General features: G+C 47.7%; 1 protein-coding gene across 2 annotated transcripts in view; it reads right to left on the bottom strand.

Moving 5' to 3' along the window:
• The window catches only part of sntg2 (syntrophin, gamma 2), a 38,284-nt gene extending 20,674 nt beyond the window's left edge, over nucleotides 1–17,610 (bottom strand). The window contains exons 1-8 of one of the 2 annotated variants that reach the window (XM_037486311.2): nucleotides 17,393–17,610; nucleotides 6,048–6,185; nucleotides 5,856–5,912; nucleotides 5,704–5,761; nucleotides 4,833–4,876; nucleotides 3,479–3,520; nucleotides 2,644–2,731; nucleotides 1,431–1,519 (exon numbers count right to left, since the gene is read on the bottom strand). In XM_037486311.2, coding sequence (XP_037342208.2) covers nucleotides 1,431–1,519; nucleotides 2,644–2,731; nucleotides 3,479–3,520; nucleotides 4,833–4,876; nucleotides 5,704–5,761; nucleotides 5,856–5,912; nucleotides 6,048–6,185; nucleotides 17,393–17,461 — 585 coding nt within the window. In that variant the 5' untranslated portion in view covers nucleotides 17,462–17,610. Of the gene's footprint in view, nucleotides 1–1,430; nucleotides 1,520–2,643; nucleotides 2,732–3,478; nucleotides 3,521–4,832; nucleotides 4,877–5,703; nucleotides 5,762–5,855; nucleotides 5,913–6,047; nucleotides 6,186–17,392 lie in introns of those variants that run through there. The other variant, XM_037486313.2, reaches the window with a different exon arrangement.
• Nucleotides 17,611–21,538: the final 3,928 nt, after the last annotated feature.

Raw genomic sequence — 21,538 nt, 5'->3', positions numbered from 1 at the left:
GCGGGTTTCCCTCTGCGGGCCGCGTCGCCGCTCTGTGACGCGTCGATCGCGCCAGACATGGCGGGAAAAATTAATGAACGAGGTGGAATTCCCCCACGTTCAGCTTGGAGTGATCAAAGCGAATTCATTCACTTTGTCACTTTCTGTTAGCTCATATAAAGCTATGAAAAAAGGGCCGCTTTGTAGACGCAGCTCTCGCAGGAATCAATGCTGGGGAGAAGGAAAAAAAAAAAAAAGATAAACCCTAGTTTACCCGTATTACCCTGTGACTTATCAACAGAGACAGTTTGACTGAGATGAGGTTTAACGTGGCTTCCTTTGAGGGGAGATCAGGTCCACAGCAGTCAGCTTTAGGGGCCACTCTAGAGGACGTTATGGATCGCTTCATATTTAATAACATGTCACAGACGGAGCTGATTTGCAGCAGCCACAGACCACAAAGACTAGCCAGTGGCCGAACGCAGTGGATTGGTTGTCTCTCTTCCTCCGATGTTAAGTGAACTGTCGTCAGTAAAGCGGCGAGGCTCATTGTGGGCGGGTGATTTTTATCCGATTCAACTGTCCAACCTTTCTTCACCGATAAACCAAAATAGAGTCAATGAATGTTTAATGAACAAGGAGACTGCTGGCGACAGCTTCCTGTCCTTAAGAGGCCGTGAACATCCTTCCTTCATTGTGGAAAGTTAACAGATAAAAGGTGGAGGCATGCAAATATGTCCTGGTGAAAAGTAAATTGCATTATTTTCACTAATTAATCGGATTTAAAAGTAATTACCTGTTTTACGTGAAACATAAGTTGTCTCCACAAAAAGCCAATGGCATTTTGATAAATAATCATCAGTAATGTCAACATAAATATCCCTATAAGCCTCTGGAGAAAACAATAGAGTCGCTAATAACATCCTATCGCAAAATCCAGATCTGGTCTCATATCACATTGATATTGATATATTGTGACTTGAATCCCAGTGCTGCTCCACCCACACGAGCTGTCTAATGAGCCCGGATGACTGCTGTGTGACGCAGATCCAGGTGCAGATGAAAGATGTGCAGCCTTGGCTGACCTGCGTGTGCAGCTGCTCACCACGGAGGACACTGGTCTCACAGCAGCTCTTTAAACCACACGTGAAGTAGTCATACATGTAGGTCGGGTCTGTGATGTCACGTACTGTTGTGGAAAGGAGGAGGAGGAGGAGGAGGAGGTTGATGTCAGGCTGCCTGTGGGGCTTCGCCAGTGGAAGCCTCGCACACAATGCGTTCTGGTACAAAGGATGATTGTTTCAAATGAAAGGCCCAGGCAGTCCTAATGGACTCAGCCTCGCATTTGAGTGACACGCTGCAAAGGCGCAGCGGATTCTCAATTCTTTTCAAAAACACACCGCTGAGACAGAGTCAAGAAGCCGGAAAAACATCAAATGGACTTTTCTTACTGTGTTGTTTCCGTTTCCATTGAGATGTAGGCCGCTGTCAAAGAGCGGCGAGGACACCCGGCTGTGATCGGCGGACGGCCCCGGGGACCCTGGGAAACAACAGAACGGGCTTCTGAACAATCCCAGAGCAAAGCATTCAATCCATCTACACATTTATTTTTTACGATTCCAATATAGTCGGAAGACAGAAGATAAGCCAAGAAATCGCCGCTAAACCTCAGGCATCGCGTGTGGAAATGCCGTTAAGAGGAGCGTTAGCTTTTAGCACGACCTCCGCGCAGCGCTCATGCTCAATGCTGTGTGGTTTACTAAGGACGCTATGAATATTCATGCATGTCTGTTAGTTTTAATCATCTTCTCTGTGTGCTTTTCACGAAATTGTAAAACTTGGGAGACAAAACTTGGCCGAGCAGCATAACAGATGCAGACGTTCAGCACTCGTGAGCCACGTGATCCTCCACATCAGCTGCGGCTGAGGGAGTTTAAAGGAACAGCGCGACACTTTGTGACGTCCAAATGACAGGTTTGCAGTTTGTTAATTAGAGGAGACTTTCAGTCTTCATAGTGAGCCGTATCCAATGTGAAGGAGTGAATTAAAAACTGAAATCTGGTGAATCGATTTGGAGTGAGCGAAAAAAAAAAAACATCCCAATCAAAGGCCTACTTATTAAACGGCACCTGACAGTCTTCCTCTCCGGATGGAGTTCACTCCGTTGTCATAGAGACGAGTGGGTGAATGGGTTGATGGCCACGCTTGATCGAATGGAGCACATCCTGTCCATCCTTTTCATTATGGATTATAATAAATGATGAACCAGGAGGCAATATCTGGAGCCATCTCCCCTACGCGATATTAAAATCTGTCTTCAAAACAGTCCTTTAAACTGACAAACTTTCCAATTCGCGTTCCGTTTTCTCATTTTCACCTCTCAGTCGCGCTGAGCTGCTTTCGAACCTTTTACCAGCTGCGCATTGGGGGATTTTTACAGTCTGTGCTTTCAACTCTTCGGGCTGCGCACAGGAGCAGGGGATTCTGGGTGTTTCTGACATCACGGCTCGCCTCGGGCCACCGAGCGGTGACGACTCGCCGCTTTGAAAATAAACGCCTGTTCATTGAACCCGCTATTAAGTGCCGAAGCGCTAAAAAGACAATCTCCTACCGAGGCGCCACATTCCTTTATCGCCGTGCAGTTTATGGCGAGCCTCCACTCACCTAGGGGCAGTTTGAGGAACGATGGAACTTCTCGCAGGTAGCGGACGGTGATGGTGACCTCATCTCCGGCGGTGCGCAGGAGGTGAACCTGAGAGAAGCGAGATTGGAGAGAGATTAAAAGGGAGAGAGGGGAAAGAATTTAATCTTGTGTAAATGACACAAGCCACATTCGGGTCGCAAACGAAACACAACAGCAGACGAGGGGGTCATGAGTTCACTTCAATCACCAGGAGGCAGGACGTCGTGTTTCGGGGCAGCAGAGTGACAGCTGATACAAAAAGAAACGTCTGATTACTTGACGTCTGTGTGATATGAAACACGCACATATTTGAGAGCTCCGTTCGGAGGGTTGAAACATTTAGGCCGCCTGTCATCCGTCGCGCATCTCGGGGAAAAAGAGAGAAAACAAAAGCGCGAGTGACACACATGAACGCCGCCTCCGACGTGCGAGGTCGCCGCTCCTCACCGCGAAACCCCCGCCTCCCCCCCCCCCCATCGCATCGCCCGCCATCCTCTCACGGGCGGCACGGTAGCTCGAGCCCGAGCAGCTGTCAGCGCAGCGAGTGGAGACATTAAAACTGAAAGTGTGGATCTTCTTCCAAGAGAGAAGCTGCTCATTACGCGTTTTGACGCTGTGCAGGTGAGTACCAGCTGTTTGGGGTCTGCATGAGAAGACAGTGACGTGAGACTCCAGTGTGTCTGTGTGTGTGTGTTTGTTGGCACAGAATGAAAATGTTTAACAAAAAGACGAAGGTCCCACGTATACACAAACGCTTCCAAACATCAGCACCCTCGGCCCCCGAGCGGCTTTGGATGGTTGTCGGTTGGTACTCACAACTTCCTCGTGTGTGCAGGGCTCCACATTGATGCCGTTCACCTGGAGAGAGAGGGAAAACATATGAGTAGGGCGGCGACGGGTCCAGAGGAGGGGGGAAGGGGGGGGTGGAGCAGGGGTGCAATGCGATTACCAAACCCAGCACGCTGCGGGCTATTTGGCCTCGCCGTGTTCTGGCGGACCTCACCTGGTCCAGGTAACCTACACTTTTCTCTCAAAACACCTTCCGCTACCCGCCCTGCGACCGCCATCGACCCCCCACCGCTGACCCTCTACTGACAAGGATAAAAGCTGGGCTGTGTGTGTGTGTTTGCTTTGCCCAACACATCCATCGGCACACACACACACACACACACACACGGGGAACTGCGGCTCACTTTTATTGTTTTGGGTGTTGCGTTAACTCACACCCGCACTCGGCTGAACTCAAGACGTGAGCTTCAGATTGCACGGAGTGTATTGAGAGCGTGTCAAGTGTGTTCTGTGAATGCAGCGTATTAACAAAGGAACAAAGACTTCCGTGAAGCGGGCCGAACGGCCACAAAACGCACACAAAAAACGGCACAAACAAACCACAAAGGATGCAAATCCCTTCCCGAAGAGACGCTTCGAGACCAAACCACGAAGCGACACAAAACAAGCACAACACAACGACACACATGCAATGACCAAAGAGACACACAACAACTTTCCCCACAAGGATCTTGACATGTGTGCCCCCCCCCCCCCCCCCCCCCAGGCCTGGAGTCCTTGGCTGAGCGATAGCAGCTATGCATCAATATTATTAATAATATAATATTAGAATAGAAAGTGTATTTTCTCTTCCTTTATTCTACTCTATTCCTCCCTGCCACGGCTTATGCAAATAGATGCAATAGTCTGCAGTGTGACAATGCAAAGTCTTTGCAAATAAATACGACACCCAAAAAGGTGGAAGCAATAGCAATTCAATATTTATGATTCCTAATAACTTCCAATGTGAGTGTCGCTATCGCTCGGCTGATGAATCTGCGTCTTCTGGATAAACAGCTCGACAAATAAACATGCCAGACGGATTCAAATTAACTTTTTAAAAGTCTAGAATGACTAAAGACCGGATACTTTGGGGTCCAGATGAGTTTGGAGCTCGGGATTAATCCAAACCCCCGCGGAATGAAAGAAGTCTGACCACAAAATAATCCCGCCAAAAGACTCATTTGATTAACATCATGCGGCCTAAACTTCAAATGAAATAAGTAAACAAGTCGTTCCCCCTCTCGGAAATGAAATTACACTCTGTCAGAACAGAAGGGGGGGGCCCGAAACGGTGACGCGACCCGGATCGACCCGGAGGCGAGCGGGCGGATGTACCGACCTGCAGCACGGCGTCGCCGACGAACAGCTTCCCCGTCCGGTCCGCTGCAGGGTCAGAGGTTAATGGAAACATTAAGCAGTAATTGCTCATTTCATACAGGGTGACGAGGGGGGGGGGGGGCGAGCGGTGTCCCAGCCTGACTCTGGCAATGTCGGGTGGGGGGGGGGGGGGAGCGTGGCATTTGAAGCTAATCGGGGTGTGAACTCATTGGCGGCGGCGGCGGCGGCGAGAGGAAACAATGACAGCCGTGCAGTAAGAAGGTTCATCTCGTATCCCCAAAAAAAGGGGGGGGGACTGGGGCGAGAAGACAAATCACGCGGAGGGGATTCGCTTCCCGACGGGACGCCGCGGGGTCATCGGTTCTTACAATTTAACTGACAGATGGGATTTGAGCCCTTTCGCCTGCGTCCAGCAGGCAGCATGAGCGCATCACTCTTCCAGGCTGGTGGCTCTGGGCTTTTACAGTTTCTTTCCACACTTTAATTCCGCAGTCTTTATCCTCATTTCGGTCTACCAGTGGGAGTGAGTTTACAGCGTAACCATGGAAACGGGATCGATAATGTCGTGACGTGATTAGCTCGGTAGAACCAGGCCAGCTGTTTCCACGGGTTTCCAGTCTTCAGGCGACGACACGCTGAGGTAAAATGGAAGATTCTTCAGATTTATTTGTCAACTTTTACACTTGAGCAGTTTCATTTTGATTTCCCCAGATCTAAACAATTTCTTCACTCTGAGCTTTTCTCCTTTGACTTTCTCTTCGAATGAAAAAAAAACCCCCCTCACCCGCTCATTCCGCGATCAAACTCGATCAATGCAATTTGAACCCGGGTCCGAATCCACATCGAAGGAGCCAAAGGAGACACTTTCTTACCTACTTGATCTTTGAAGATCTTGGAAATGACGACGGGCACGTTGTGCTCCGCACCTCCCTGAAAACGCAGGAGAGAGAAAAACTCACCACGGTTGACCTTCGGTCTCATTCCTCATTGTCTCTCTCTCTCTCTCTCTCTCTCTCTCGCTTACTTTGATGCTCAGGCCCAGACCGCCAGCCGCCTGTCTCCGCAGTACAACCGTCCTGTGCTTTAGAAAAGGGGGGGAGTTTCTCATTGGCAATAAGTGAACACCGATAAAAAAACAGCGTCCCGGAGTCGCGGCCCGGCAATAGGCCGGAGCGCCCCCGCCCCCCCCCCCCGTCCCCGTTGGGCGCACACTTACATTTACCGGGGATTCCCCTCCGCTCGTGCAGACCACGTCCAGCTTCTGTATGGTCAGCAGCTCCCGGGTCAGCTTCAGGCAGACGTCGTAGGTGTTGTTGGTCTCCTCGTTGTACAGCAAGGCAATTCCAGATTTGGTCTGTTTGGGAAATTGAGAAGAGGAAGTGACACGTGTCGAAACATTTTCGGGTTCTCCGTTCGTCCGGCTCTCTACTTTTGTGGTCACTGGTTTCGCCCGACATTGGGACAATGTGATCTTTTGTGTGATGGAAGAAAAGAAAAAGAAAAAAACAGATGGCATGTTGTGAACTTGGTCTTTAAAAAGGTATAAAGTTAAAGAGAAAGTTCAGGGAAATTAGCACGTTAAATCCAGGTTCTGTGAAAAGGGTTTTGATGGATGAGACGCAGTTCCTCAGGTTTTGATTAAAGTTTTGGCTCAGAGGCACCGGCTAAACGATTCATTTTCACCTGCTACAGTAAGTATTTGGACGTGTTCAGTATCTTTTGGGGTATAATATATAGCCCCCCCAGTATTGATATTGAAAGAAGCAGCATATCATTCTAAGAATGGCAGGAGACGGACGTGAGAGGCTCAATTCCCTCATGTTTTGAAAACACCATTATTTTTCCAGAGCTTCATCAAAATCCTGCCACCGGAGTCAATGCCGCTGATGGATGGTGTGACATATGAAGAAATGAAAAGCACAACAGCTCATGTTCAATGGAAGAAAAAAAAAAAAAATTGCCAGTTGAGCCGAAGTGACTTGACTTTGAGTTGGAGCAAGTATGCAACAGGAGGAAAGAAACAAAAGGAACGCAAATACGCCCAAAAACACCCCGGGAAACGACATTGTTAATTAAACACACACTCCTACAACACTGCTAATAAATGACCATCTAAAGCATCCATTCAATGCTATTCGCCATTTGTAGACCGGGACAATGAAGGCTGCTGGGCCTTCAACGTCATTCTTGCATCATTGACTATTTACGCATCTTCGGTGTACTTTGTATTGTTGTGCGACGGCCTGGAGTAGTGTGTTGTCCTGCAGAGTTTGTGTAGCAGAGGATCGACCTTTCCCGTAGATGACGGGGCTGGTTGGAACGCATTCCGTACGCCACTGAGGTCAAGCAATTCTGGTTTTTAAGAGACCCAGCAATGAAGGTCTGGCTCCCGTCCTGCTGTTGGCAGCACGGTGGACTCATCCCGGAGGGGGGGCGGGGGGGTCGGCAGTGCATCGCCACAGCTGCCGTGGAGAATAATCCCTCCCCAACTTAGACGCTGCTGCTGCTGCTGCTGCTAATAAGAACAACGTAACACAATAGCCTTTTTGTGTCATATCTTTTACTTCCTCATCTTCACCTGGCAGCGCGGCACAAAGACACCTTTCATCGTCCCGGGCGCCTCGTCCGGAGCAGAAGATGTGAAGGAGGAATATGCTGATAGAAACAGGCCCACCGGGGGAATAAAAACCCCACAACTGGATGGACACGGAGAGGGCGTAAACCGTAGCTTGTTCATTGCCATGGAGACCATGGAGGGTTACATATTTTGAACGTAGTATTTCGCGATGGTTGCCCTCTACAGTGATGGAAAAAACGTGGGCGGGGTTCGAAGCGATGTCCGCTGCACACCTTTGGGGCTTATCCTCCCTGGTTTGCGCGTGACCGTGTGCGTCCACGTGGGGGGGGCGGGGGGGGGGGGGGGGGGGGGTGGGGTGTCGAGGAGCGTGTCCCATTACGTTTGTGCAGATTGAAAAACAGAGGCGGGGATGGAAGCCGCCATGTGCACCTAATGCGATCTCGTTAAGACACCAGGCGCATGTTCTCCTCAGGCAGTCTGTCAGATATTCTTTAATCCAATGACCGAAAAAAAAAACACACACACACACACAAACACACGCTGCAGGAGCAACGAACTCAAGAGCTGGAGCGGGTTAACATCTAGTGGCAGCATTTCTTATTCATGGTGCTCAGACTGCGTCCCTTTGCCCCTTAAAACCGTCACGGCCGCACCGAGGAGCCGACGCAGCGACGCCCAGCGCGCGCATGTGTGTGTGTGTGTGTGTGTGTGTGGTTTTGGGCCACGGCGTCAGTGTGGATTTAAGTCCGTAATATGCGGATGGATCGTTCCTGCTGAAGTCGAGCTGTTGCTTTTTTTAATGAAACACTGCGATGACGTCGTGACCTTTCACGGCTGCGATAACCGATCGTTTAAAGAGTGTCGAAAGGTGGAGACATTATATTACATTTATGATCCGCTGCGTTCCATGTAGTTCTAAACCGGGACCAGCGCAAATGTACTCCCCTCCGGTTTAAATATGGCGGAGTTCATGACTCGGGTATTTCTGACCGCGGCCCGTCATTTCTCTGTGAGGCCTCATGTTCGGGTCGACTTTCTAATTAAAGCCGGGTCTGTTCACATCTTCTTCATAGTCAAGTGCCTCGTGTAGACAGCGCTTCATAGAATGAGTTGAATGCTTTTTTAAATGAATATCTGAATACATTTCATTGCATTGAAAAGCTAAATTATGGAGTTTTTTTGTGCCGTGTTTGGAGTCTTATCAAATCCATTTGTCTTCCGTCTGTATCAAAAGTTTAAAATAAAAAAAAAAAAACAAGACGTCCTTAAGATCTGATCTCTTTGTTGGCGGAGGATGCAGAAGCACTTTAGTCTTGAGTGGCACTATAATTTAGTTGTGTCATTACTGATATGAGGCTTGAATACCAGATGAGCGCAGAAGACACAGAATGACGGTTTAATTTGCCCAGGAAATAACAGCTGAAGCACACGGACTTCAACCATTTATTATTCACAAGTTCCTCTTAATACAAGAGGTCCTGATTCAAAACTATTGAGTGGATCAGCTTTAAATATTAAAACGCCACAATGGAAATTTAAACTGGGAGATGCGTGCAGCTAGAAAGAAAAAATGACATCCATTCAAACCCCCCAAAAAAAAGTATGTATAAAAAGGTTAATGGTGTTGTTTAAATTATCATTGGACGGTTCTTGTTGTTTTGTTTTTTTTCTGAAGTATAATAAGACTTCTAAATGTCAGCAGTGACTACTGGATTATTTAAATAACTACATAACTCGAGGCACACCTGCTGAGCCCAGCGCTCAGCTCAAAGACGAGAGAAGGTCGCGGGCTTTTTTTCTGTTCACTTTTTAAGGCTCTCTTCTCTTCACACACACTCGCTTCACACACACACTCCGTCCTCCGTGGGTTGGAGTGCAAATTTGACCTGTGACGGGCCCGGAGGAGCGCCAGCAAAAGCGTCAAGGAGACGAGAGGCTCATTTCCATTCGGGCGGTTTGATTTGCGTTACTAATTGATAAAAAGACCATGCAGGGCGCACATTACAGAGAAGAAGATGCATCGGATCAAACATCAAGGTCACGGGTTAGGCCTCTTCGTTACCCACCGAAGGACCCGGGTGACCACCAGCGAGGGTTAAGTGTTCTATCCTCCCCCCCCCCCCCCCCTTCTACCGCAAGGTGTCATAAAGTAGGATGAATGAATGCCAATTCGTTTAAGCTTAAAATATATATATCAAAACTCTGGGACCTGATCACATAAAGAGCTGTGTTAAAAAACAGCCAAATCACTTTGACCATGTCCACGTCCACGTCCAAACTGAAAGCCCGTGCAGCTGTGGTGCAGCTGTGGTGCAGCTGTGGTGCAGACCGCGTGTTCACTCGGGTGCCTGCTGTCCGCTGCATCGATTTCTGCACACGTGCATCTTTTATGACTCGAGTTGTCCACATTGTGACGTGGGGGTCTGCAGGCTGAGCGGTCGGTAATTAACACAGACCACAGGCCCCCACGCCGTGATGTGCATTGCGTGCAGCAGACCCCCGCGTCGCTGTGTGTATCTCCTGCATCTCTCCGCTTCTCTGCCTGAGCGAACATCGCTGCTTTTTTTTTTTTCTTCTTTCTTCTTCTTTCTTTTATTCAGTCAGGATGCAACAAACAAGCTTCTGGAGACGCGTCGTCTTCTCTTCGAAAACACCGGCACCTCGGCTGCAAAGTGTCTCCAGCTTCTTCTCGACTGCTCGCCGCGTCTGAACCCGAGGCGTCACAGCCGCGGTTCCGCTGGGAGCAGGTGAAGTACACTTTGCAGAGTGGAAGGGCCTCGGAGTGGATTTTTACTTTACTGTCTGGCGCATTTGAAGAGGGAGAAAGTCGTGGCGTCCGCTTCTTGCCAGGATTTTATAACCTCGGGGCGCTTTTTACCTCTCAAAGCTAAAACATAAAAAGGGTTTAATCGCCTCATTGTATAAAAAAAAATGAACATAACATGACTTAAATAACGTTTATCGTAGGATATATGGATGTGACTTTGACATGTAGGCTCACTTAGATATGACCCATTGTGTTTACACATACGTTTGTTTGTAATTGTAAACATGTATTAAAGTAATTATTGAATTAGTTATTCACTTTCATCTTTGTCAATTAATAACCAACAACATACCCAATGATTGCTGTTAGGATTATTTATAAATAACTAATACCAGGATGAATTACATACATTTGCAAAAATAAAAGTTTGTTCACTTGGATGTCTCAATCTGTTATATAATCTGATTAACTTGCTGCTAGCTGATGAATAACTCAACGTAGAACTGTTTATTTAGATCTCTAATGAGCTTTTGGAGGCGGAGGTTTTTTTTGTCTAATTAATGTTCACGACGTGGATCTACAATCTGTAGATGAGATGAGCAGCAAGGAGCATTAAATGTTCATTAAATGTGTTTGACACTCACTGTCAACACCACTTCCTCCCAGTCCTGGAGTTCCGGATGGATGACCATTCATTTGATAAGCACTTCATCAGACACGACCGCCTACCACCTATACTTTGGATTTCCTCTCCCCTCAGTATGAAATGTATACAAACTATTAACTGTTGATAAAGAGACAACTTTTCATTACTTTTTAAGAGTTTAAAACGGATTTTCTGCAGAACCAAAAGTCACCAGTTACTCTTCATTTTCACTTCTTTGCAGAGTTGCCTGAACTTAACGCTCATTAACCCTCTTATTTTGAAAGGACACTACAACAACGGCGTATTGAATACTAACGAGGGCCGCTGACTGAGCGGAAGGGACTCGGGGGGTTTGGGGGGGGGGGGGGGATTCCTGCTTCCTCGACCCCTTCCTTCTTGTTCCGCTCAGCGGCGCTTTGTGGAATTTTCGGACCCGGAAAACCTTCAACTGTCAAGTTAAAGGCACAAGTTACACAAATTTGACCAGCAGCCAGCGCTCACGCTTACACACACACACACACACACACACACACTTCTGTCCAGATCAATGGGATAACGTCATAATCGCGGAGCAGTAAACCACGGCAGCAAACACAGGCCAGTCGCATCACAGCCCTCGGTAAAGAATCAGTTCAGCTTCCACTTAAGGAACCCCTGGTGGTGGATTGAAATTAACTTTGAGGCATGATTCATCCGTTACATCAGTGGGAAACCGTCTCTGGGCCATCGCAAGAACATCACTCCCAATTTTCTGTCCCTGGCAGTGGGCCCCGAGTGTCATAAAAGCAGATTCATGTCAAGCTGGAGGAGGTTAATGAGTGTGAACAGTCCGAATCAATTGAATTCATTTTAAACTCTGAGTTAAATTGAGATTGTCATCAGCTGATGAGCTTAAAGGCGGAGATTTGGAGGCATAACTTGATCCTTAGACGCTCAATTTAAAAAACCGGAGAAGACGACGAGAAGCAAAAGCCTGAACTTCAATTCAAAAGACCCAAAAAGTGTTGCGTCAGCAGTGGTGCAGCTGTGGGTTTTCAGCTTTACAATAAAACAAGCCAGGGGTTTATTTTCTGAGGGTTTAGGGTTTTCTTTTGTCATTACTTAGTCTCAAAACTGCAAGCAGAGCTAGAACTGCGCATTAAGTCACAAGTATTAATTTATTAAGTATTTGCTTTATTCGTCCCAACTATTAGAAAAAGATTGACAAGAAGCGTTTTTTCATTAATTTGACAGGTCGGGACAGGTCAAAAAAAGTGCATGCATATCTATTTTGCAAACCGAGCTTGCATTTATTTTGCCAACATGCACAGGTTTCCGAAATTGTGTGTGTGTGTGTGTGTTGCTTGGTTCAAAGGTTAAAAAACATTGTTATATATTAAAAAGAGCTGCCTCTGGTCTGACATAATCCATTATTTGGCCAAATATGGCTTCACCATAATGCTAATTCCCACATGTGGTAAATTGTATTGCTCCTTTTAATCACAGAAAAGAGGCAAATTGAATGTGAAAAACTGACTGCAGAACAGAACATCTTCAGATACCTGCAGGAATTCTTCTAAAGTTGCACTTGAGCTGTTTTTAACGTGTGAACAGGCATGCTGGGTAAACCTGCAGCAGACAGAAAATGTAGATAAACTGAATATTTGTTATTTGTGGAAGAGGCTGACTCTTTATCTACCGAATGGCTGTATGGCATAAAGACGCATATTGGGATAAGAGCGGTTAGTTGACATGCCAGAATCCACCTTTCAGCACCACGGAGAGCGCTGCTCCACTTAGGCAGTTAAATACTTCATAGAAAATAACAATTCAGACCTCTTTTAGGGTGATGACATCATTAGACTTTCACAGCTTCATTTAAAAACCTCATCAGGAGCTTTGAAAAATTACATTTAAAAAAAAAAAAAAAACATAAACCAAAAATGTTCCCCTCGGGGAAGAAGGCTGGCCGAAGTCCTGAATCTAATCCTGAGCTGAAAATTGGTCGCGTTGGACGTATTGAAGAGAATCAACTCACTAATGGGAGGGTTACAAGAACACGTGCAAAGAGAGGAAGTTACTTGTTGAGGGTGTTTTTAGTGGATTATGAATGGTCAAATGGCTTAGATCAACTTACTATTGTGTATTTGGTATTTTTAATTAATTGTATTTCTCAACTTAACTAACCCATAGCTTTAGCTTACATAGCATATATTCCACTATATACTATATTTTATTATATACGTATCCTGCACTACGATGTCTGTTGTCCATTATTGTACTGTCTGCCTTCATGCACCAACCACAAGGTCAAATTCCATGTATGTCTGACATATGATGGCAATACACGATTCCCAATTCCTGATATATATATATATATATATATATATACAATCAATGAAATTTCAATTAGCCTAAGAAATGAGGTAGGAATAATAATAAATATTATAATGTTTATTAACTGTCTTAACAAGAGGATTAGAACACACACACACACACGCATAGAAAGGTGCTAGAAAGGTCAAAGAGAAAGTTAGTGTCATATCTTTAAAGCATATCTGTATAATACAAATATAACACGAGATGGGTTCTCCTCTCCAAGGGCACACGCAGCTTAAATGGCACTAAGCTGTCCTTTTAGTCGTATCTCTCAGATGGTAATCTGAAGTTATCGCTGTAGTCGGCTTGTCGCTCAACACACTTCTGGAGCATCTGCTCTCTCGGTGTGCCTTCGTTCCCACGGGGCCCCCGACGCATCCGCCTTCTCTTCATTTGCACTCCGGCTTCATTGAAAACTCCTTTTTTTTTTTCTTCACATGCTTCAATGTCATCAATGCGCTCTGCAGGTAAAACATCTGGCACGTGGATCACATCCCCCACCTATCAGTCCATCCAGCGCGTGCACTATCGCTGTGTGTCGATGTCCCGGGGAGGGACTCGTGTGCACAGAGCTCGCAGGAATCATCCTGCTTCAATCTCCCGTCTCTCGTCTCTGTGGGAAATGAAAGACACTCGATGCATTTCCTCTCCTCGGGCCGCGCACTCCATGTTTGAAGAGGCTCGTCTCTGCTCAAACAGCGGCGCGGCGGGGCCCCCCGACGACAGCCGCCAATCCCCCCCCCCCCCCCCCCCCCCCCCCCAATCCCCCCCCCCGAATCCGTCCGGCGTGCGCGTGAGAAGCGAGGGACGAGGCGGAGGAAATGAGCACACCGTCCTGAAACTGTAGCCTTCCGTCTTTTGTATTACGGCTGTTTGGGGTGAATGTTGGTTCTTGAAGAAACGTGAATATTTCCCACGTTCGTTTATTCCCATTTCAAGGGCAAAAAATAAACCATGTGCTTTTCTTTTTTTTGTTTCTCCCAGGCTCAGTTATCACAAGCGATAAGAAACCCACGACCGATGGTACCGGGCCAGGTAGATTCCTCTCCATCTCGCTTGGAAATGAATGGGGACATTAAAATGCATAAATTCCCTGCTTTGAATCTAAATAAGAATGCTAATGAAACGCTGTGGGTATTAATAATGCAGCGGACGACTTTCCTTTTATTTGCCGGGGAAACATTTGAAGGAAGGTTTCAAGCAGTGACAGCGCGGCTTGTTTTGATGCATCAGGATTTATGACAACGCTTTAACAATTTAAAACGCCAGCGAATTAAGACTTTAATCATGGCCTGTGTTTGCAGAGGGCTGAATTACAGATTATGACAGTGCATGACACTGTATTATGTATGTAACTTTGCACCGCCCACGGGGACTAATTTAAAGCTTTAACAAAGCCTAATTTATGATGTAACTCTGCAGTCTGCCCTTTGGCCCTTTACACACTCCCATGGGCTCCTCCAGCGTCCCGTCATTACTTCATGTGCAGCCATGTGTGAGGGAATGAGCTACACACATCCACCTTATGGGTATATACTATACTTCTATAGGTCCAAATGTTTGGCGCAAATGTTTAATAAAGCAAAAGGAAAGTGTATGAAATTAATCGAGGGTCCTGCTGTTCAGGACAGGAATTCAATATTGTTCAGGAGCTGAAAGAGACTGAATATGACCCTTTTTTTTTTTTAAACGAAAGTGAATTCTTTACATATTAGACAATAATACAGTCTGATTGTCTTGTGCCACTTCCAATTACCTGAGTGGCTGCGGGAAAATGAAAAGTTGTGAAGGGAATTCATGTCCATGCTCCGTCAGAAGTGATTTGGTTAAAATATGATTGACTTCCCGAACACAAAAGCGTCGACTTTCACACTCCGCTGGGGTGTAATTATGCCGCCGCGCCTCCTGCCAAGAGACGTGTGGCGTGTGACCAAAGGGGGGAGGAAATCCTATGTGACACGCATGTCACTTTATTTTACCCTGCCTTTACAAAGGGACGTGGGTTTGATCCCTTGATAACAATGCCGCACCGCACGGCATTTTAGGGTCAGCGTTGTGTGGCACATTTGCTCATTGGAAGTTGCCATGGTTACTTCTGAAGCGCATTGCATGTTGGACATGTTTTAAATGCTGGAGGATTGAGCATCAAAACCAGTTAATGAGCCAGCATTTTTTGTGGGGGGGTTATAGGCCTAAATTACTTTCTGCGGTTAACCCAGGTTTAAAATGTTTGCAGGATTTGTTCAACGATCCAAAACAGGTCAATAGATGCCCTTTCCTTGAGTTTCAAAGCTTATGGCTCATTTTTTCTGTAACACCGGTGGTGTCCATTTGTCCCGTCGGCTTGTTGTCAAGACGACACACTTCCTGTCCGAGTTGCATTTTAAAAGCAAACTCGCATGAGCACAAGATGTTGACAAAGGGCTCGTTGCCGGGTTGAACTCACAGTAGGAAGCAGAAGTAAAAACCTCTGGTACGAACCTCGTGATCATCGCTGAGTGGCACCATTTTAGCACGAGCCGCTCGCACGAGGACGCAGGTAAACACCCTGCAATCCCTTCCTGTCAGTCACAGCACTAATGCAACCCGACAATGCAAACACACAACCAGGCCCGTTGTGCTCGGAGCAGAAGAACCGGCCCGACTGTTGGAACGCGACGCCGGCCTTGGGTTTGCGTTATCGGCGCGTCTCAAAAAGCCGAATGCGAGACTTTGACAGAGCTGCTTTACGTTTGCTGGATTTGATTCGATGCTCAAGTTCCCTTCCCGTTTAAGCACAAATCCCGACAAACACCTTGAACTGCAGGTGATAAGAAATATGCAAGATTGAGGCACTACCGTGTTTGTGGGTGAACCTGTTTTCGAACATGAAATTGCTGCTTGCTGTGTAATTTTAGCCATCAGTCAGTGGGAAGCGGAGAGGGGGGGGGGGGAATGTGGGAAATTGGGAACACTCCACGCGGCAGCATTAAGCCGCAGACTGTCCCTCGAGACTCAGGTATCCGGTTCTCAAAGCGAATGCTCCGTGACTGGAAAGTGGCCACCGAGAGGGGCTCTGGGGACGGATGGGATGAAAGGGGGCCGCGTGTGCAGGGGGGAGGACGTCGGACACCAGACACCAAACAGAACGCTGCTGCCTCACGTTCGGCCAGATGGACGAAAATCACGCAAAACCTTTTGGAAATCATGTGATCAAATTGTGATTTAGTTTTTAAGACACAATGCGGTAAATTGCCGTAGCGTTTCAGCACCACTCAGACAATCGTGAACAGCTGTTTATAAAAAAGAAAAGCCAATTTAGTTTGTTTTCCTGTTCAAAGAGCTTTAACCACAATGCCCCAATTAAATATGACGCCCCGGAGACAGAAAGCTCAGCTCAATACACGCCTCTGGGTCACAAAAGAGCATAATGGTACCAGTTATGATATAATGAATGCTCCAGCAGCCAGGCGTGCATTAGTCTGCCATTCACTGGCTGCTGATTACCGGCGAACCGGAGAACGAGGCTCCGTGGAAAATCAAACATATCTCACGGTTCACGTCAACTGAATTGCACAAAGTCAACAGGAGTTGAGCTCCGTCGGTGTTTGTGTGTTCGTAGAGCACACCTGCTGTAACCTATTGAACCTTAATTGATAGAAAAATCCACCCCCCCCAAAGACGCACGCGTGATGAAAGCATCACGAGGAGCGTCACACGCGGGTCGTTTAACGTGTTCATGCGCATCCTTCCAAATGACACTTATCGCGCAGAAGCACAAATGCACTCTGGGAAACGAGCGCAGTCCTCCCGCGAATTCGGCGTGACGGAAACATTCGTAACTAAAGCGGCCAATGCGCCGTCACCGGATTGCGTTTCTAACGCGTTAGTGGCGCGCGCGCACAAAGCCGCTCCCGCGCTGGACGGTCGGTGGCGCGAGGAGCGACGGCGCCGTTTTAACGGTGAAAAGTTGAGCATTTTCGCACGAGCACGGGTTCACCTTCAGGCGGTGAAATATCCGGGCGAAATGCGCAGACGCTGCGATGTGAGCCGCAAAAACGGGGGGTTTCAAACCAAATCTCTCTGACCGCCAGCACGTATTCATAAGCAACCAAACACTAAAACACTTGGGGTTTTTTTTTAAGCTAGTTACACCGCTGCCCCCCCCCCCCCCTCCTCCTCCTCCTCCTCCCCTCCGGGGACCAGAGTTCACGAATACGGGGGTCTACTTGCCGAAGTTGGAACCGAGAGGCTGGCGGGTCGCTCGATCAGCTCGGGTTGCTGCTTCCCGGTCACACTCATTTCCCGCAAACGAGCCCCCGCTTGACTTCGCCGAGAGTTTCCTCCTCCGAGTCGTCTGCGCGCCGCCGCCGCGCGAGGTGTTACTCGCGTGCGTCCCCGGGCCGAGGCACGCGGAGGAGTCCTCGATCCCGCGAGCTCTGGCGTTTTTTTTTTTTAAAGCTGCCTGATAAAATCCTGCAATTAGAGCGGGGCGAACAAGTGACGGAAGGAAGGGAGGGAGGGAGGGAGGGGGGGAGGGGGGGCAGTCGTTGCTTCTTCTCTCCGCTGCTCCTCGGTCCGCGTGCGTCTCTCCACCTGCTGCCCGTCCTATCAATCATTCCTGCGTCAGACGCGTGGCCGCAGCGCGGGACATTAACCCGTTCAGCGGCCCCGGGCTCCTCGTGGCGTTTCGAGTCCGCAGAAGCCACGCGTGGGTATTTAGGGGGTTTTCGGGAATCAGGAATCAGGAACAATTTATTGGCATAATGTGTCAAGACACACAAGGAATTTAGACATTGGAAAACGAGACAAAAACCCCCCACCCCGAGCATGACCAGCCTCCACGGGCACCAATTAACCTCCATGGAGGTCTGAGGGGCTCTTGCTCGTTTCCCTGAAGGGGGGGGGGGGGGATGGGTCAGAGATGATTTGGGGCTTGAGGGTGGAGTGGATTCTGTCTCACTCCCAGAACACCCCCCCCCCCCTCCCCCCCCTTCAAGTGCCAGACTCGCTGTTAGTGGTACTGCCGGGTTTCTACCTTCCAATAACCACCCCTCTGTCAGGAGCAGCAGACGTTATAAATAGACACTCTCCAACGCTCAAGTGCACCCAGCACCTGAGAGGTGGTTTTTCTTTGTGTGATTGCGACTCGGAAAATCTGTGACAGACTTCTGCCCGCCCCGTTTTTTCTTTTTTTTTTTAAATGATCAGGGTTGGAGCCCCGTGTGCATCTGGGAGGGGTAACAATGATGGACCGCTCCAGTGTGGGCCTGCTATTAGAGCAACAGCGCTGACATCAGAGCGCATGAAAAGGTGTCATTAGAGGATTGGAGAAGGTGTGATTGTTGGCTACATAAGCTCCTCGCATCGAACTTCGGTGACAGGCGTCCACTCGATATTACTCTGCAAGAATCTGATGAGGTGGCGTGTGGACGCGGTTATGGATTTCAGGCTAAACTGAGACCCAATTTATTGTCGGGGAAATATGGCACTCCCTGTGGAATTCAGCCACGCAGCATCGGGTTTTAGTCGCAGAAACACTTTCAAGAGGCAGAGCAAAGCCACAAAGAGCACAAAAAGCCTCGGTGTGAAAGAAGGGAGGAGAAACATCCATTTGTGGAGCCAAACGTAAGGGATTGATTGAATAGCGTGTCTGTTTATGTTCGCTTATTAACCCACTGTCTGTTGTAGACAACGTTCATACTGCTCGTATAGCCCTTAATGCCATAAATCAAGTTTTGTAATAGTGGTAATACATATATAGCTCTTTGCTTTGTTATTCATTTTGACAGTCAAAGCAAAGAAGAACTCCTTAAGATCCGTATTCCCTCTATGGTTACCATAGTAACTTAACTGACCAGTCACAGGAGACATATCATCTTACACCCTTGTAATACTCTAGATCTGTTTGAATTGTTACCTAGTTTGAGATTGGTGGCAACATTTCAGCAGCCGAAACCTCTTTCAACACAAATAACTCTTTCAGGGTTCCGTGTATCTGGACAGATGATGTTCTGAGTGATGTTCTAGCATCTGGTATCAGCTCCGGGTTTCAAAGAAAAAAGAGCTCCAAACGGTCCCACCATCAATCAGATGTTCTTCAGCCCGTCTCTGGGCCTGCGATCGCAGCGCTCCATCTCTCTCTCTCCTGCATCTTTAACTCGTCCGAGGCTTTGAAAACCTTGTGCGGCGGCTTCAAAGTGACTTTTCTCTCCCTGCTATTACATATTTTTCAAATGCTCACTTTTTCTGCAATTGTGATTTTCATTCCAGAGTAAACCTCGCGCTCATCCAGTGGCTGGGTTAGTCTCTTCTTACCTTTCGCTAATATTTCTGACCCTTCTTTGCGGCGCTCACAGTGTGTTGTTCTTGCTTGTGAATAAAGTTTTGTTCAAGGGGAACTGAGCTGAGCAGAAGCCTTTGCATTTCTCCAACCTTTCACTTTCTGTATAACCAGATCTGTAAAGGAATTCAGGTGGAACTTTAGTTTTAATCCTTTCGTATCTTACCACGGCCTTTGAGCCTTTGGCAGAATTATTTTCTTGGCATTAAGTGCATCGCTGTAATTTGCTTCAGCTTCTCTTTTTCTCGTGGCCTCGTGAAAACTCATCACGTTGCAGACAATGAGGCTGGAGGGTGGGGGGGGGGCAGGGTCCCCCGAAGGTTCACTGCACGGCCTTTTTAATCCTTGCATTCTCTCATCTCGTCTTTCATCAGGTTTTATACTGTGTTTTCACCAGGTCTCACCAGCCAAACCTCACAGTGGACACAAGAGACTTCGGCTCATTCCAAAGTGTTGCACTCCATTATTTCACGAAGACAGGTGTGGGACGACGCTCTGTGTGTCGTAGTCGTGAAGCAGGGGCTTTATTTTCACGTGGGAGCCTGCGCTGTGGAGGAACAAACGGAGGAGAACCGGAACAGAGCTCTGCGGGACTTTTTCGGAGAGCTCTGCGTGCCTCCGGGAGATGAATCGTCTCCCGCGGACCAAGGTCTATTAGGGAAGATGGGACCCGAGACAGCTCGGTACTGAGCCAGGTAAACCGCCTCAGAGGTTAAGTGAGTCAATTAAAATTTCATGATCAAATCTCAAACGCTGCAGTATTAGGTCTAAAAGAGGTAAGACGGGCGGCTTCCACTCAGTTCTCCTCGGTTCAGGAGGGGTCGCCGTGTTCTCCGGTAAACAAAGATCTAAGAGGAATTTTTTTGACCTGTTGCCATCATGTTAGTTCTCAAACGGATCCTCGGTGAAAGAGCCGATGTTAATATGGATTCTGCTGACGGAGGTCTTTGAAACAACCATGGAAAAGGAAACCAAAAGAGGAACCTGAAGCGTGTCTTCAGTGACCCATCAGGTATTTAATGCATGTAGGCCTAAGATGAAACCCCTCACACGCTTACGTTCATTTGAAGAACCCGCGCGTCACTGATCGAGTTGTGAGACAGTGGTTCATGTTTAACTAAAGCAACACAATTAATCGAAACAAAAGCAACGAGGCTCGTGGGAGGTTCGACCTGAATACGATGTGCGAAGATCTGAAGTGATTGTGTTTTCCTCTTTGTTTTATTGCTGATGCAAGTGAAATAATACACTGCACCTGGTCACCTCAGCAGGCTAAATTGGCACATAATGCAAAGATAATTGTCGTTGTGTGTGTGTTGACGTATTGTTGTTTCTGAAGGACGATGTGGTTTGTCTGAACTAGATGGGTCGGTCCACGGAGAATTCCCCACATTGACGTGGTCGAGGACAGATGGCTGAATGAAGCAGTTTTTGTAAAAAACACCTGCATCCCTTTAGTTTATTTTGCCACTTGGGAGCATTTGGCCAACATTCACTATTAGCTCCACTTTTGGTCTCCACCAGCTCCTGAGGGACACACCTTGCTCTTTAGCCACTAAATATTAACCCTCCGTCGTCACTTAATTTAGATTTTTTGACAGCGGAATCCATGTCATGTGTTAAGAGGTTCAAAACAACAAGGAAGAGAAGAAACTTTCATACAAAGCAGACTTGGTCTGGTCAACTTTTGTCTCAGAGAAATGACTCACGGGGCTTTGTCTCCACGAGACGTGGTAGGCGAGGGAAGCGGACTGAATCCGCCATGTTCTGCAGGAGAGCGGTGGCCAACGGCGAGGTGGCTTCAGACAACAACGGCGGTCAGGGAGGAGCCTCCGGGGGGGTCGGAGTGTGGGGGAGGGGGGAGGGGAGGCACGCCGTGGCGGCTTGCGCCATGCGGTCACACCGGATTATTAAATCAAGGTAAAGCTGATGAAGTGGAAGAAGCAATTAGAAATTCAATCAAAGAGCAAAACAGCCCGCATCTCAATCTGTTCTCATTTGCATGAAGACGGCGGCGCGGCTTGAAGCAGTTTTGA

This window comes from Pungitius pungitius, chromosome 14 (assembly GCF_949316345.1).
Source record: "Pungitius pungitius chromosome 14, fPunPun2.1, whole genome shotgun sequence".
NCBI classification, from domain to species: domain Eukaryota; kingdom Metazoa; phylum Chordata; class Actinopteri; order Perciformes; family Gasterosteidae; genus Pungitius; species Pungitius pungitius.
The sequence above is the reverse complement of the archived record's forward strand: the minus strand, read 5'-3'. Positions and strand labels throughout refer to the sequence as shown.